This window comes from Tachyglossus aculeatus, chromosome 6, assembly GCF_015852505.1.
Source record: "Tachyglossus aculeatus isolate mTacAcu1 chromosome 6, mTacAcu1.pri, whole genome shotgun sequence".
Taxonomy (NCBI): domain Eukaryota; kingdom Metazoa; phylum Chordata; class Mammalia; order Monotremata; family Tachyglossidae; genus Tachyglossus; species Tachyglossus aculeatus.
In genome coordinates this window covers 13,559,396-13,577,948 of record NC_052071.1, presented here as the reverse complement: position 1 = coordinate 13,577,948, position 18,553 = coordinate 13,559,396, and the positions used below count along the sequence as shown (strand labels likewise).

At 46.0% G+C, this 18,553-nt stretch overlaps 1 protein-coding gene across 1 annotated transcript in view; it reads right to left on the bottom strand.

Moving 5' to 3' along the window:
* The window catches only part of ATP7A (ATPase copper transporting alpha), a 94,872-nt gene that overhangs the window by 63,736 nt on the left and 12,583 nt on the right, over nucleotides 1-18,553 (bottom strand). The window contains exons 2-3 of the mRNA XM_038748138.1: nucleotides 5,792-6,272; nucleotides 3,537-4,262 (exon numbers count right to left, since the gene is read on the bottom strand). Coding sequence (XP_038604066.1) covers nucleotides 3,537-4,262; nucleotides 5,792-6,272 — 1,207 coding nt within the window. The remainder of the gene's footprint in view (nucleotides 1-3,536; nucleotides 4,263-5,791; nucleotides 6,273-18,553) is intronic.

Sequence of the window (18,553 nt, the reverse complement as noted above, 5' to 3'; positions counted from 1 at the left end):
GTGAGTCAAGTGGTTATTTTCTTTAATTATCTCTATCACTGGCTGTAAAAACCTTTACCCACACCCGTAAGAGCTTCAGAGCTTTGTACCCTTGGGTAAAGAAGTAATTAACCAACCCCCAAACCCAAGTGTAATAATAATAATAATAATAATAATAATAATGGCATTTGTTAAGCGCTTACTATGTGCAAAGCACTGTTCTAAGCTCTGGGGAGGATACAAGGTCATCAGGTTGTCCCACGTGGGGCTCACAGTCTTAATCCCCATTTTACAGATGAGGTACCTGGGGCACAGGGAGGTTGAGTGACTTGCCCCAAGTCACACAGCAGACAAGTGGGCGGGGCCGGGATTCGAACCCACGATCTCTGACTCTCAAGCCCTTGCTCTTTCCACCAAGCCATGGTATGCCACCCCTCATGCTGAGTTTTGAGGCGGGAGAGATGAGAAGCGTCAAGGGAATGGAAGGGCAATGTATCGATATTGAGACAGCAGAGAATGGGAATAAATGGGAATAAATGGGAATAAATGGGAATGGGACAGCAGTAAAGAAGGGGAATAAACAAAAGTTACAGTGACTATAGTCAGGGTTTCTGTCTCCTTCTTGTGGTCATTACTAGACCAAGCTTCTTTATCATGCTAATAATTCTCTCTCTCTTCCTTTTTTAAAAAATGGGTATTTGTTATTTGCTTACAGAGAAGCGGCATGGCTCAGTGGAAAGAGCCCGGGCTTTGGAGTCAGAGGTCATGGGTTCTAATCCGGCTCCGCCAGTTGTCGGCTGTGTGACTTTGGGCAAGTCACTTCACTTCTCTGGGCCTCAGTTACCTCATCTGTAAAAGGGGGATTAATAATAATAATAATAATGACATTTATTAAGTGCTTACTATAATAATAATGATGATGGCATTTGTTAAGCGCTTACTATGTGCAGAGCACTGTTCTAAGTGCTGGGGAGGTTACAAGGTGATCAGGTTGTCCCATGGGGGGGCTCACAATCTTAATCCCCATTTTACAGATGATGTAAAAGGCACAGAGAAGTTAAGTGACTTACCCAAGGTCACACAGCTGACAGTTGGTGGAGCTGGGATTTGAACCCATGCCCTCTGACTCCAAAGCCCGGGCTCTTTCCACTGAGCCACGCTGCTTCTCTAAGATTAAGACTGTGAGCCCCATGTGGGACAACCTGATTACCTTGTATCCCCCTGCAGTGCTTAAAACAGTGCTTGGCATCTAGTAAGTGCTTAACAAATGCCATCATTATTATTATTGTTACTATGTGTACAGTGCTCTGCACACAGTAAGCGCTCAATAAATACGATTGATGATGATGTGCCAGGCATTGTTCTAAGCACTGGGGTAGATTCAAGTTAATCAGGTTGGACACAGGGCCTGTCCCAGCTGGGGCTCACAGTCTTAATCCCCTTACCAATCAATCAGTCGTATTTATTGAGCACTTACTGTGCGCAGAGCACTGTACTAAGCCCTTGGGAAGTACAGGATGGCAACATATAGACCTTGGGCAAGTCACTTAACTTCTCAGAGTCTCAGTTACCTCATCTGTAAAATGGGGATGATGACTGTGAGCCCCACGCGGGACAACCTGATCACCTTGTATCCCCCCAGCGCTTAGAACAGTGCTTTGCACATAGCAAGCGCTTAACAAATGCCATTATTATTATTATTATATAGAGACAGTCCCTACCCAACAGCGGGCTCACAGTCTAGAAGGGGGAGACAGAGAACAAAACCAAACATATTAACAGAATAAAATAAATCGAATAGATATGTACAAGATAGAATAGATATGTACAAGATTTTACATTTTACAGATGAGGTTACTGAGGCCCAGAGAAGTGAAGTGACTTGCCTAAGGTCACACAGCAGATAGTTGCAGGCAGCTCAACCAGGACCTCTGACTCTCAGGACCAGCCTCTTTCCACTTGGCCAAAATGCCTTCTTCCATCAGTTCCAAACTGGAGCAGTGTGGCTCGGTGGAAAGAGCCCGGGCTTGGGAGTCGGAGGTCCTGGGTTCTAATCCTGACTCCCCCACTGGTCTCCTGTGGGGCTGGAATTACCTGGCAGGCCGGTCTACATGAGCCAATTGATGAGCATTGTTTCTTCAGCGGGCTGGCCAAATCCCAACCATTGTTTGCAAACGACTTCATGCCCCTTGGGAAGCTGTGCAACTTTTCATTTGCATTAAAAGCGAGGCATTGCATCAGTATCTTGAGAGCTTCTAGTCAGGATCGGGCGGGTCTGAAGATTTTTTGTTGAGTCCCACTCAAAACAATAAGCGTTTCAATCCGTTCACAGGGGAAAAAATATCTTTGAATAAGGTTGCAGTGGGTTCATAAGTTACAGGCTGAGATTTAGTTCCAGGAACGGAAAATAAAAATACTTTTACCAATAATAACAATGATACCTGTTAAGCACCTACTATGTATTATGTGCTGGGCTAGATTACAAGATAATCACGTCCCACAGGGGGTTCACAGTCTAAATAAGAGGGGGGAATAGGCATTGAATCCCCCCAGTGCAGCTGAGGGAACTGAGGCACAGAGAAGTGAAGTGACCTGCCCACACTCACAGTCTTAAGTCCCATTTTACGGATGAGGGAACTGCGTTACAGAGAAGTCAAGTGACTTGCCCATGGTCACATGGCAGGCAATTGGCAGAGGCAGAATTTGAACCCAGGTCCTCCAACTCCCAGGCGCACGTTCTTTCCACTAGGCCAAGCGGCTTCCCAAATGAACAATTTGGGCAGTTTTTTTTTAAATAGTATTTGTTAAGCGGTTACCATGTGTTGGGCACTGTACTAAACACTGGGGTGGATACAAGCTAATAGGGATGGACACAATCCCTGTCCAACATGGGGCTCGGTCTTAATCCCCATTTTATGGATGAGGTAACTGAGGCACAGAGAAGTGAAGTGACTTGCCCAAGGTCACACAGCAGACAAGTGGCGGAGCTGGAATTAGAACTCAGGTCCTTCTGACTTTCAGGCCCGTGCTCTAGCCACTAGGCCATGCTGCTTCCTGCTGAGCTGTGACAGCTCTTCTGCAAGGCCATTTTTCCCCCCTCTGAATCCAATCAATCAGTGTTATTTATTGAGCGCTTCCTATGTGCGGAGCACTTGAGGGAGAACGACATGAGAGAAGTTAGCAGAAACGTTCCCTGCTCAGTGGCAATAGCCTGGGTTTAGGAGTTAGAGGTCATGGGTTCTAATCCCGGCTCCGCCGTATGTCTGCTCTATGGCAAGTCACTTAACTTCTTTGACCCTCAGTCACCTCACCTGGAAAATGGGGATTAAGACTGTGAGCCCCACATGGGACAACCTGATCACCCTGTATCTCCCCCGGCACTTAGAACAGTGCTTCACACATAGTAAGTACTTAACAAATGCCATTATTATTATTATTATTATTAATGAATTTACAATCCAGAGGGTGAACGACAGACGCTAACAGGAATAAACCCCTTCACTCAAATCCAAGTGAAATTACCTGAAGGAATCAGAACGACAGGGGAGCAAAATTACCTGACAGGGAGGCATCGAATCCCATGTCCTCTATTATTTCTCTCAAGGTCTCTGGCGAGGTGAGCAGGGGATCGAACTCCACAACCCCGCTGTGATCCGCCAGCGAGATGCGTACAGACCGCACGCCGGGCTTCTTCGATACGACCCCCTCGATGGACTGCACGCAGGAGCTGCACGTCATGCCGCCGATGTAGATCACGGCTTCTTGAGTCAGCGGCTGACCGCTGCCGCTCGAAGCAGCCGGGTCGCGGGAAGGGGTCGGTGGAGCGTGGGGGCCGCTGGCGTTTTCGCGGGCGAGGCCGACTCTGAACCGCCCCGGGGAGGCGGCTTCTATGGCTTTCCCCAGCGCGTCCGGGGCGATCAGATTGGGGTTGTACTTCACCACGGCGCACCTGTTCTCCAAGGACACCACGGCGCTGTGCACGGAGGGGAGAGCGGAGAGGCTGCCTTCGATGTTCAACACGCACGACCTGCAGCGCATGCCTTCCACGAGGAAGGTGGCGGAGTCGCTTGAGTACGAGGCGGTTTGTGTCGGGGTGTCACCCCCCGAGGGTCTGACCTGGGTGTTCTTCAGGCGCTCCACGTCGATGGCGCCCAGTTGGAGGTATTTGGGGTGTTTTTTGACGGAGGCTGGAAAACCTGCCATTTCAATCTGCTTTGTGATCTCCTCCGCTGTAATCAGATGTGGCTGGTACACCACTGTGGCTTCTTGGCTGTCCAGGGAGACTAGTGGACCGGGTTAAAAAAAAAAAAAAGGCATATTAGTACGTGGAGTCTTTTTGTCTGGTACTCGAAAATAAATCATCAGCCGTAACGACGCCCATGGGCACATCCTAATTTTCCCCCTTTATCTCTCCTTGCCACCCACTCTTATAATATCCTTGGGCGCTCATAAAATAGGATAGGAACAGGCGGCCCTGTTTATCAACTGTTATTTATTGAGCGCATACTATGTGCAGAGCATGGTACTAAGCTCTTGGGAGAGTACAACAAAACAAAATTAGCAGACACGTTCCCTGCCCATAACAAGTTTACAGTCTAGAGGGGGAGGCAGACATTATTATGAGGAAGTAATTTTCAATATATCATTTAAGATACTGCCTGCTCATATAGTTCCCGGGGACCCCAAATCTATTCCCCATTTATCTCTGGTGCCTCCTCCCCTGAAATGGAGTTCCAGGCTATCTGAACCTTGTTCTCAGTAATTCATTCCGGCGGTCACTATAGAAACCAGCGGCATACCCCACACCCACTGGGACCACCCTCACCACCTGATACGACCCAGGAAGGAACCAATAAATAAATGGTCAAGAGACAAACGGCCCATGTGGGGACCTTGGAGGAAGCTTTTTCTTTGGTTAGAAACTTAGGACAAATTAAACGCAATTTACCACCCGAGAAAGTTAACCTCGGAAGAGGGATGCTGATTGAATAACCAGTTCCTATTTTCCCCACAGTATTTCTGCTTATCCCTGACCTACAACAACCCCTAGGCCACTGTACATGCAGAAACATCCGAGCAGTCATCTGGCTGTCTTTAATCCAGTCCACAAACGTTTTCTAATCAGCCACGTGGCGATTGGGCTGTTAAGCAGTTAAAACAAGCTAACAAAACACCCCAAGGTTATTTCTTAATTAGTCACCATCATCAATCGTATTTACTGAGCGCTTACTATGTGCAGAGCACTGTACTAAGCGCTTGGGAAGTACAAATTGGCAACATATAGAGACAGTCCCTACCCAACAGTGGGCTCACAGTCCAGGACTAATAGAATCAATGGTATTTATTGAGAACTTACCATGGGCAGAGCACTGTGCTATGCCCTAGGGAGAGTACAATATAATTAGCAGACGCGTTCCCTGCCCATAACGAGCACCTAAAGGACAACTAATGTAACTGGTCATCTGAAAGGCGATTTTCCCAGGTAAGTAAGAATGCATTGGAAGGTCAAACCGGTCTGTTTTGCTACCTGCTTCTGTAAAACGTTTGGGGAAGACAAGGTCAAGATGACTGCTTACTAAAATTTGGGGGCTATCCATGGACCCCAAGGGTCCATGTGACTGTAAGCTCGTTGTGCGCGGGGAGCGTGTCTGTTGATCGTTCCATTGTCCTCTCCCATGCGCTCAGTATAGTGCTCTGCCCACAGGACCACAGGAAGCGCTCAATAAATGCAACCCAATGAGTCCCTCGTAGCCCCAGACAGTAGAGATTGTCGACAGACGATATCTGGTTGTGGGAGAGGAAAGACCTTTACCTTTAATCCGCTGGACGCCCTTTAGTTTGCCAACTTTTCCTTCAATGGTGCTGGTGCAGGAGTGGCAGGTCATCCCCTCCACCCTGATCTTCAGCATGACTTCGCCCACCTGGGGCGAGTTGGAGTCCTCCGCCTTTCTCTCCGGCGTCCCGACGTCTAAAATGACACCCGGAAGCGACTGGGTAATCTGATGGGCACTGGTGACCGAAGGGATCAGCGTCACCACGGCCGTCCTCTGCTGCGGGGAGATTTTTGCGTCCGTCACGCCCCTGGTCTCGAGCAACGAGCGACGGAGCTGTTCCCACGGGGGAGCCGGCAGGGCGGTGACGGTCAGAAACACGGTGTCCGTGGCGACGGGGACGGGGTTGGAGTCGGGGACGGAAGCATCGAATCCCATGTCGTCGATGGCTTCTCTTAGGGATTCCGGGCTCTGCAACTTGGGATCGTAGATGACGGTGGCGTTTTTCCCCTCCAAGGAAACCTTCCAGGAGAAAAATGTAAAAGTCAGTTTAGTGATAATAACAATTACGGTCTTTGTTCGGCGCTCAGGCGCTGTCTTAAGCGCTGGGTTGGATACAAGCAAATCGGGTTGGATACGGTTCCTGCCCCAGACGGGGCTCACAATCTCAATCCCCGCTTTCAAGATGAGGCAACCGAAGCCCAGAGAAGTGAAATGACTTGCCCAAGGTCACGCAGCAGACAAGTCGTGGACCAGGATTAGAACCCATGACCTTCTAACTCCCAGGTCGATGCTCTATCCACTACGCCATGTTGCTTCTTTAGTGTCCCAAAGCCAAGGATGAAAAAGATATTAAATCATGACGTCTCTGAAGAGACATGGAGAATCCTGGAATGAAACTTATTTTTCCCCCCCATATTCGCAGCTCATCCTGAAAAACCAGCAAGGAAATACTTGAACATTTTGGAATTCTTTAAAAGTAGAACTCAGGCAACTATCTATAGAAGTGTTCAGTAATAAGCATAATAATAATGGCATTTATTAAGCGCTTACTATGTGCAAAGCACTGTTCTAAGCGCTGGGGAGGTTACAAGGTGATCAGGTTGCCCCACGGGGGGCTCACAGTCTTCATCCCCATTTTCCAGATGAGGGAACTGAGGCCCAGAGAAGTCAAGTGACTTGCCCTAAGTCACACAGCTACCAAGTGGCGGAGCTGGGATTTGAACCCATAACCTCTGACTCCAAAGCCCGGGCTCTTTTCCCCTGAGCCACGCTGCTTCTCACGCATGCATATATCCCGGTCCCAGAGAACATCGCTGTACAGGTGTACTGCTTTCTGGATCATCATCTCTTTCACACAAATTACCAACAGAACCTTTAAAAATCTACCCAAAACTCATGTCCAATCAATCAGTGGAATGTACTGAGTGCTTACTGTGTGCAAAGCACTTGGGAAAGAACAATAAAGTTAATAAAATTGGTAGACGTGTTCCTTACAGTCTAGACGGAGAGATGGAAATTAAAATATATTACAGATAGGGGAAACGGCAGGGTAAAAGGATATGTATCTAAGTACCATGGGGCTGGAGTTCATATCAAGTGCGTAAGGGGTACAGATTTGAATACACAGGCAACACAGAGGAGAGGGAAGATAGGTGAAATGGAAGCTTAGTTAGGGAAGGCCTCTTGAAGGAAGATGTAATTTTAGGAGGGCTTTGAGGGTAAAATGTAATTTTAGGAGGGAATCCCGGGCCAGAGGGAGCATATGGGCAAGGGGCTGGCAGAGAAATAGACGAGATCTACATACAGAGAGTAGGTTTGCATTAAAGGAGCGAGTTCCGTGGGCTGGGCTGTAGTAGGAGATCAGTGATGTAAGTTAGGAGGGGAGAGCCGACAGTGCTCTCGGTGAGGTGAAAAGCTGACGGTGAGGAGTTTCTGTAAGATGTGGATGGGCAATCACCAGAGGTTTTCCAGGAGAATTTCAGAAAGATCATTTGGGCAGCAGAGCCAGAGTATGGACAGGAGAAGGGAAAGACAGGAGGCAAGGAGGTCAGCGAGGAGGTTGACAGGGTGGGAAATCAGTGCTTGGATCAGCGTGGTAGCAATTTGGAAGGAGAGGAGAGGGAGGGATCTGGAGATGTGGTGAAGGTAGAACTGACAGGATTTCATGACAGACAGAATGTGCGGGTTGAATTAGCAAAATAAGCTGAGGATAATGCCAAGGTTCCAGGTTTGGGAGAAGGCAGTGGTGTTTTCTTTAAAATGGGAAACAGTGCCTGGAACACAGTAAGCACTGAAATACCACTATTACCATTGTTGTTATTATTGTTATTATTATTATTACTAGCAGCTTCTCTCCATTCCACATAAGCCTGAAAGTGGAGAAGGGGAGAAATGTTTGGGGGCTTGAAGGCGAAGGGTGGAAGAACTACAGGTGGAAGGAAAGGATGATTTCAGATTGGGATTGGGGGCGGACGGCGCAAATCACATCATTTAGTCACTCTGGGTTCACGCCATTACATCGCCGCCTGAGCTAGTACCTAGTCTCCCCCTCTCCTTAAGTCAGACACTTCAATCGTAACAATTAAAGCTGGATGGTCTCCCTCTCAAGACTCTGAGCTTGTTGTGGGCAGGAATGTGTCTGTTTGTTCTTATATTGTACTTTCTTAAGCGCTTAGTGCAGTACTTTGCACACAGCAAGAGCTCCATAAATACAACTGAATGAATGAATGTCTACAGTGACACCAAAAAGATAGAGGGAGGACAAAGTTTGGGTGGGAAGATGAGGGGTAGGCTGTAAAACAAACAGGTGTTACACTTAATCTTAAAATCAGAAACTGTTCAATTAAGTTGATTTCATTGGCAGGACCAAGTGTGGATAAGACTAGCCAAAGTCAATATATTAGATACGTGGCCAGAAAAGCAAGTTTCCTGCCTAGGTAGGAATGGCAACGGTCACATTACTTAGTTGCATATTTGGTATTTTTATTTCCTATATCTGAATTATTCCTAGGATAACAAGTCATTGTCTCAGATGCTTCTCTTTTTACCCCACACTAGAAAAATGTCCTCATTCCCCAGTGGAGAATCTGTAAAATGTTAGAAAGGAATAAGAAAATCAATAATTGTGGTAGTTGTTAAGCGCTGGGGTAGAGAGGAGATAATCAGGTACCACATGGGCTCACAGTTTAACTTTTTTTTCCATGGTATTTGTTAAGCGCTTACCATGTGACAGGCACTGGGGAACATACAAGCTAATTAGGTTGGACACCGTCCATGTCCCATATGAGGCTCACAGTCTTAATGTCCATTTTACAGATTAGGTAACTGAGGCCCAGAAAAGTTAAATGACCGCCCAAAGTTGCACAGCAGACGAGTGGAGGAGCCAGGTTTAGAACCCCGATCCTTCTGACTCTCAGAACCGTGCTCTGTCCTCTAGACCACGCTGTTTCTTGATAAATCACCTTCGGTCTCATTTCCAGGTTCTCCTCTTTCACACTGGCCATGAAGTTCACTGGCCTGTTCCCAGGGGTCCAGTTTCTCCTGGATACCCCTGTGATTTCCGAGTCGATCGGAGAGCCTCAGTTGGCCCCGATCTGACAGGGGTCCTTCCTGAAAGGAACTTATCAATCAGATATTCTGTGTGCTTCAATCTCATCCCCTGTGAAGCCAGAAGTCTGCCCACTAAAGAGAATGGCTTTTGAACAGCCTTGAAATTCAGAAACTAAGCATTCCAACTTCCTCCCTTAACTGAGAGTCAATCCCAGTGCTTACTAACCGTGCTCTACCCACAGTAAAAGCGCTTCGTAAATATTATTTCTACTCCTACCTTATCTGGATTCTCCAGGCTGTGCCCGGCCTAGAATTCGTGTTCCACTCCTATAATTTTAGATCATTTGCTCCACTATCTCCTTCAGCCACATGTAATCTTTTATTTCCAAATTATAAACAAGGGAGAAATACGTGGGAAACTACCCACAACTCAATCACCTCCCGCCCAAAGGAAAATATTCCCTCTGTAGGGAGTTCCGTTTGTGTTCTCAGTCCAATTGCGTCTTTGGCTTACCTTAGCTTCCTCTTGCCTGTCGGGAGGGAAGAGGGGGTGGAATATAAAGTGTGTGAATTGTTCTGCCTGCTTCTGGTGGATATTCCTTACTGAGGAGTTAACTATGTTGTGGGCAATAAACTCATCTGTTTCTCTACTACCTACGATAATGGATGGCCTACAAATTAAAGGGAAGCCCATAGGAAATACTCACGGAGGGAGACCGTTTTTATCAAAAGTGGACATACTATGCTTACCCTCTGTGGTAGGGAAGATACAGAGGTTGGTCGCCATTAATCTCCGAGACCGTTTCCTGACTCATAAAACAGAAGGGTTTCAACTCCTTTCTAACTCCATGGCAGGAGAGTAAGGGATTTGGTAGAATTTCAACCAAGTCTGTTTTGTTGTGTATGGTTGTTTTTTTTTTAATAGTATCTGTTAAGTGCTTACTATGTGTTAAGTATCGCTCTAATCGCTGGGATAGATACAAGTCAATTAGGTTGGACAGCTTAGTATAGTGCTCAGCACACAGTAAGGGCTCAATAAATATGATTGATCAAGTACAACTGATTGAGTTTGCATGGGGCTCATAGTCTAAGTAAGAGGGAGAACAGATTTGCAGCACAGAGAAATTAAGTGACTTGCCCAAGGTCACACAGCAAAGATTGGCCACGCCGGAATTATAACCCAGTTCCTCTACCAGGCTTGTGGTCTTCCCACTATACCATGCTGCTTCAAGAAAGCGCTTAGTACAGTGCTCTGCACACAGTAAGCGCTCAATAAATATGATTGATTGATTGATTGATTGAAAGATTGCACAAAACATCTCTAAAGTTTAACTACAAATATCCAGCCTCTATGCATACAGTCAAGCAGCAGCTTGGCCTCACAAAAAAGACACCGTCTTGGGAGTTGGAGGTCCTGGATTCTAATTCCGCTTCCGACAAGTGCCTGCTGAGGGACCTCGGACAAGTCGCTTACCTTTACTGTGCCCCAGTTTCCTCATCTGTAAAATGGGGATTCGATACCTGTTCTCCCTCCTAATAATGATAATAATAATGATGGTATTTGCTAAGCGCTTGCTATGTTATGTGTCAAGCCCTGAGGTAGATATGAGCTAATCAGGTTGGACATAGTCCCTGTTCCACTTAAGGCTCAGAGTCTTAATCCACATTATATAGATGAGGGAACTGAGGCACAGAGAAGTTAAGTGACTTGCCCAAGGTCACGCAGAAGACAAGTGGCGGAGCTGGGATTCAAACTCAAATCCTTCTGACACGTAGGTCCATGCTCTATTATCCACCAGGCCCCGCTGCTTCTCCTACTTAGACTGTGAGCCCTCTGTTGGGTAGGGACTGTCTCTATATGTTGCCAACTTGTACTTCCCAAGCGCTTAGTACAGTGCTCTGCACACAGTAAGCACTCAATAAATACGACTGATTGATTGATTGATTGATCCGACACTGACTCTCCCCACTTCAAAGCCTCATTGAAGGCATATCTCCTCCAAGAGGCCTTCCCAGACTAGGCTCCCCTTTCCTCTTCTCCCATTCCTCTTCTGCATCACCCTGATTTTCTCCCTTTTATTCATCCCCGCTCCCAGCCCCACAGCCCTCACGTCCATATCTGTAATTTCTTTCTTTCTATTAATGTCTGTTACCCCGCCTCTAAATTGTAAGCTTGTTATGGGCAGGGAAAGTGTCTGTTATACTGTACTCTCCCAAGTGCTTAGCCCAGTGCTCTGCATACAGTAAGTGATCAATAAATATGACTGACTGAGGAAACTGATTACCTTCTATCTACCCTGGCGCTTAGTATAGTGCTTGGCACACACTATGTAATTTACAAATACCACTATCATCATCATCATCGTTATTATTATAGCCTGGGCCATCGCTTCAGAGAGAAGTGATTATTTCTGCTGTGAGGTTGTCTTCCTCATTTTCCCCTCTTCTCTGGCCCTTTCTCTCTGCCCTCCTGTCACCCACTAACTTGCTTTCACCAGGATTCACCTGGCCCTTGCCTTCATCCGAGTTGGTTTCCAGACCAAAAGATTCATAAACTGACCTTTCAAGTCCGTAGAGATTGCCTTTTGAACTGAATTGACTTCCTTTTTCCAGACTGGCTGGGTTCCCCGCCCTCTGACTGACAAAGCTGATAAAAGTCCACGTTTCCCAGGATTTACTCACTTCTACGTGTTCAAGGTAAACTCTGGCAGAGTCACTTATTTTTGGTAGCCGTGATTAGGAGATTGATTAAACTAGATGAGTTCAAATCCACTTCCCCTGCAATAAATGCAATCGGGTGAACCCTAAATCGCCCCTCCGATAAGATACATATGTCCTACATCATTTACGACGCCCAAGACTTTTCATAACATGGGAAGTCACCCACCACAGTCTGTTCTGCTTTCATTAATGTGCTCATCAAAGCGACTCGGTGACAGTACGATCTACTCAAGCTTTAGGGTTCAGAAGAAAATGCTGAAAATTGAAGGGCTTGATTACCACACCGGGGCAAGTGAGCATTCTCAACAGACATTCACCTTTCTCTGACAAGTCTCGACTTGTGCTGTCACTAGAAGAGCCACATTCCCATCTGAGGAGTTGCAAGATTCAGACTATGACAAGGGCACAGCTGTGTCGTGAAGCCCCAAAACACCAAATTTCTTCCTAAATAAGAGGAGAAACTTTTTGTGGGCTTCTTGCTCTGGCTCAGACCTTGATGTCAGGATACGTTATAGTAATACCTTATAAATGCATGTCCTTAATAATAATAATGATGATAAATATGGTATTCGTTAAGCGCTTACTATGTGCCAGGCAGTGCACTAAGCACTGAGGCACTGTATTTAACTTGATAGGAGGGTCACTTCAGGAATCAGTCCCACAGAACTTCCAATACGATAATAATGACGATGATGGGCCCTCCCAATATATAACCAAGGATGAGCCCCTAGTCACGAACATTTTGGGCACAAAGAAATTGATCGTCGTGCCAGTGGATTGCCCGATGTGATCCACATGCCCTGCCTCTGCCAGTCACGTCCCTGCAGGGCAGTGTGTGCAAGAAGGGAGTACACAGGCAAGGGTGTAGCACATTACCAAGTGGATGCAAGAATTTTATGTCAGTCAATCACATTTATTGGGGGCTGTATTCTGTGCAGAGCACTGTACTAAGCGCTTGGGAGAGTACCGATGCAACAGTATAACAGATCCGTTCCCTGCCCACGAGCTTACAGTCTAGAGTCCATCTGGGGTCAAGGCGACCCTGGCATTGTGACGAAGATGTGCTAAGTGCCCCAGACCTGACCTGCCTCAGTTGCCAGTGTATCTTCCCTGGAGTGGCTGGGCTCATGGCCACTGACCCTACAGTTTTTTTCAAGACCCCTGATGGGATTGTGTACTGTGAGAGGTGCCTAGGAACTTTTGCAACTAATGGCCCAGCTTTGTACAGTGTTCTGCGTACAGTAAGCCTGAAGTAAGTACCACTGATTGATAGCCCCCCACAAGCATCCACCCTACCATGTTTTTTAGGGATGCAGCAGCTAGAACCTCATTATGACCCAATAGGCTATAGAGAAGAGAGCTGCGCAACCCCTGGGGGTGGGGGGCACGAGAAGAAACACCCCCAAGTCATTCGAGAAGCAGCGTGGCTCAGTGGAAGGAGCCCGGGCTTTGGAGTCAGAGGTCATGGGTTCTAATCCCGGCTCCGCCACTTGCCCGCTGTGTGACTTTGGGCAAGTCACTTCACTTCTCTGGGCCTCAGTTCCCCCTTCTGTAAAATGGGGGTGAAGACTGTGAGCCCCACATGGGACAACCTGATGACCTTGTATTCCCCTCCAGTGCTTAGAACAGTGCTTGGCACATTGTAAGCACTTAAATGCCATTATCATTATTATTATTATTCTATCTCATTTGGCAACTTGGGACAATGGCTTGAGTCCTCATATCCATTTTGTTTTGGAGCTGCCTCTCCACAATCCTCCCCTCCCCGCACAAACACAAGTTCCCCAGCCCCACTATCCTGTCTTCCTCCACCTCCACTAGTAGCCACAGGGCTGTGGGACCACCGATGTGGCAAGCTACAATGCTCCAGGTAGCTTCGCTGGGGATCTGTCAGGCAACCTTCCCATTTCTTTTTCCCCATGTTATTTGTTAAGCGCTTACCATGTGCCAGGCACTGTGCTAAACACTGGACTGGATACAAGCAAATTGGGTTGGACACAGTCCCTGTCCCACACGGGGATCACGGTCTTAATCCCCATTTTACACAGGAGGGAACTGAGGCCCAGAGAAGCTAAGTGACTTGCCCAAAGTCACACAGCAGACAAGGGGCGGAGCTGGGATTAGAAATTTGTGAGTCCCAGGCCTGGCTCTACCCACTAAACCTCATTGCTTCTCTATTTCCCCAGGTTCTCCAAGTCACCACAGCTCCTGCCCATGCCCTGAACGCCCTCCCTCTTCATATTCGACAATAACTCTCCCCCTCTTTCAAAGGCTTTTTGAAAGCCCATCTCCTCCAAGCAGCCTTCCCCGACTATGCTCTCCTTTCCTCTTCTCCCACTCCCTTCTGTGTCGCCCCTGACTTGTTCCCTTTATTCATCCCCCATCCCCACAGCACTTACGTCTGTATCTATAATTTTATTTATTTATATTAATGTCTGTCTCCCCTCTTTAGACTGTTAGATCGTTATGGGTAGGGAGTGCATGCGTTACAGTGTAATTTCCCCAGCGCTTAGTACAGTTCTCTGCACATAGTAAGCGCTTAATAGATACGACTGGCTGACTGGACGATAAAGAGCTTATGCCTGCTTTGGTGGCTACTTGAACTATCCATATGGCACCAAAGTTTTAGGCACATTCAAGGGGATGGTGAGACACTGCGTCAACAGTTGATGGTGGGAAACCATCAGAAAAACAGAACTCCAAATTTTGGTGATGGAGCATAGGACATTTACTTTTCATGTCATTTACCTCAAATTGGATTTGCTCTTCAATGGGCAAAGGAGAAAAAAATCAAGCCCTTTCGATTTCTAAAAGGCCAAACCAATTCCTGAGAAAGGACAACCCATTATCATCGCATTTTATCTTTTCCTCGGGCAGACCACCACTGGCGTAATTAAATTGAACTCCTCATTTATCACTTTAAGCACCAGGGATTTGGTTTCCCGATATCCACTTTGAGGCCTGGCTCAATCAACCTCCAGGGGTTATTCAGTTACAAAATAATTCCCTGTAATCACAGGCCCCGGGATTAAAAATCTACTTCAATTTTGGAAGTGAAAAGGAAAATAATTGCATTTAATTCCATGTGTTCCACCATAAAGGTTATCTTGACTAAAAGCTGTCTCTGAAAATGCATGGTTAAAGTCCATAAGCAGTCTGATGCCTTATCACTCTATTCGTTGCTCTGTTACCCAAATTAAACACCAAGATGACATACAACTCCAGTCGGTAGTTTTCTTCTATGAAGAACTCTACCGCATGTGAACATTTTTTCTCTCCAACTGGTTATCCTTTCAAAACCCATAGTGTAAATCAGGCTTTATGATGATTATATAATAATATCTCACTTGTCTTTGGCAGTTTCTGAAATTATAATCTTACCGTAACCAACCCCAAAACAGATTTTAAACAGTGATCTGTATGTGTTTTTGCAAATTATAAATGCATATTTTTATTTGTTCCTCAGGATTCTGCACTTGGTAAAAGCTGAAATTGAATCCTAACAGAAAGCCCAAAGATGCACAGCATGGAAGTAGACTGTAAACCCCTTGGAGGCAAGGGTCATATCCACTAATACTATTCATTCATTCATTCAATTGTATTTATTGAGCACTTAACTGTGTGAAGAGCACTGTACTAAGCGCCTGGGAAGTACAAGTTGGTAACATATAGAGACGGTCCCTACCCAACAGCGGGCTCACAGTCTAGAAGGGGGAGACACACAACAAAACACACTGTACGGTACTCTTCCAAGCTCTGGGTACAGTGCTCTGCGCAATGTAAAAGCTCAGAAAAGAACATTGACTGAAGATGTGAAAAACACAAACTCATGTGAAAGCGCTCTTTGAAAATTGAGCCTGCTTTGTAAGCTCTTTGTGAAGCAGGGTGGCCTGATGGAAAGAGCACAAGCCTGGGGGTCTGAGGACCTGGGTTCTACTCCCGACTCTGCCACTTGCCTGTGTGACTTTGGGAAAGTCACTTAACTTCTCTGTGTCTCAGTTACCTCATCTGCAAAATGGGGATTCGATACTTGTTCTCCCTCTTAGACTGCGAGTCCCATGGAGGACAGGGACTGTGTCTGACCCCAAAACCTTATATCTGTCCCAACATTCTGTACAATTTTTGGCTCATAATGACTGCTTAACAGATGCCATGGCTTTTATAATTAGAGGTTGTGTCTATCAACTCTTTGTATTCTCCCAATCATTCAGTACACTGCTCTGTGTCTAATAAGCACTCTCAAAAGTACCACTGATTGACTGATTTAAGATTTAATTGATTTAACCTGTGTCTGTCTGTCTACCACATCAACAAGACAAGGTCGAAAGCCTTCTAAACATCTTTGGAAAAAAAGGTAGCTAGCTTATCCAAATGTCTGCGACAATGTGAATAACAATATGCATTACTTGTGCATAAATCCTTAAAATTATTTTTTACATGGGTGGTTTTGGAACAAACTATCCCCGGCGATATACTTTCGGAGAATCATTTCTGATATCTTTATTTCAAAGATGAAAACGTCCTATAAATTGTTTAACCATTCCATATTTTGAAGAATCTATCCCTTGGCCTTTCCTTTAATTACATCATCATCATCAATCATATTTATTGAGCGCTTACTATGTGCAGAGCACTGTACTAAGCGCTTGAACGCCCTTGAAGAGCCCTCAGGCTCTTGAGCGCCCATCTTGACATTAAAAAAAGAAAGAAAGATTTTCCCTCAACAGTGATTCACTTGGCTGGGGAGACTGAACTGCTATGGCATATTTTTGCTGTCCATGTAGAAACCCAGTCTTCTGAAAGGAAAAAAAAAAAATCTTTGGGCCCTGGTCTCTAAGAAGAGAAAACATTTTTACTGTACTATTGCCAACAGCAGGCCTACAACTGTGTAATTTGTGAAATCCTGTTCCATTTCCTGGCATCCAATATCAAATGTCTGGGATCAAACGAGGATTTAGTTTCATTTGATTAAAATCAACACCAACTCTCTCTGCAACGCCAACTCTCTCCTTGACCCCCTCCAATCTGGCTTCCGTCCCCTACACTCCACCAAAACTGCCCTCTCAAAGGTCACCAATGATCTCCTGCTTGGCAAATCCAACGGCTCATATTCTGTCCTAATCCTCCTCGACCTCTCAGCTGCCTTTGACACTGTGGACCACCCCCTTCTCCTCAACACGCTATCTGACCTTGGCTTCACAGACTCCGTCCTCTCCTGGTTCTCCTCTTATCTCTCCGGTCGTTCATTCTCAGTCTCTTTTGCAGGCTCCTCCTCCCCCTCCCATCCTCTTACTGTGGGGGTTCCCCAAGGTTCAGTACTTGGTCCCCTTCTGTTCTCGATCTACACGCACTCCCCTGGTGACCTCATTCGCTCCCACAGCTTCAACTATCATCTCTACGCTGATGACACCCAAAATCTACATCTCTGCCTCTGCTCTCTCCCCCTCCCTTCAGGCTCGGGTCTCCTCCTGCCTTCAGGACACCTCCATCTGGATGTCTGCCCGCCATCTAAAACTCAATATGTCCAAGGCTGAACTCCTTATCTTCCCTCCCAAACCCTGCCCTCTCCCTGACTTTCCCGTCATTGTAGATGGCACTACCATCCTTTCCGTCTCACAAGCCTCCATTGTTGGGTAGGGACCGTCTCTATATGTTGCCAACTTGTACTTCCCAAGTGCTTAGTACAGTGCTCTGCACACAGTAAGTGCTCAATAAGATTGAATGAATGAATTTAAAAAATCAATGACAGGTGTTGGCCTTAATATTCATTACTCTCTTTAAGAAAAATAACAACCATCCAACCTTTCATGAAGGGGGTTGGCAACAGAGAAACTGCCCAAACCCTGGAGCACTGTTTCTTGCAAACCAAATCACATCAACTAGTGTCTGGATGCATGGTGCTAATTGGCCAAAGGATATAAAACATCCTCTCGGGAAGTTGAAATGGAATTAATTTCATTCCATGTTATCCCGAAAAATATACAACCTACCAACTTTTGTGACTTGTCCCCTCCTCTTGTGGCCTGACAGTGGGCAGTAGGATTCTTGGGGGACAAAGAGGGGCAGGTATTCATTCATTCGTATTTATTGAGTGCTTACTGTGAGCAGAGCACTGTACTAAGCACTTGGGAAGTACAAGTTGGCAACATATAGAGACGGTCCCGTACTACTACTAATTATTATTAATAATAATTATACAGATTATTATATATCATAATATACAATAAATAATATACCAAAATATAAAATAATTAATATATTATGTGTTATTATTATATGTTATTATAATTATTATATTATTAATAACAGTGGTATTTTTAAGCATTTACTATGTGCCAGGCACTCCAGCACTTAGAACAGTGCTTGGCACATGGTAAGCGCTTAACAAATCCATCATTATTATTATTCTAAGCGCTAGGGTGGATACTACAGCATGGTCTAGTGGCAAGAACATAGGCTGGAGAGTCAGAGGACGTGGATTCTAATCCCGGCTCCGCCACTTGTATGCCGTGTGAACTTGGTTAAGTCAC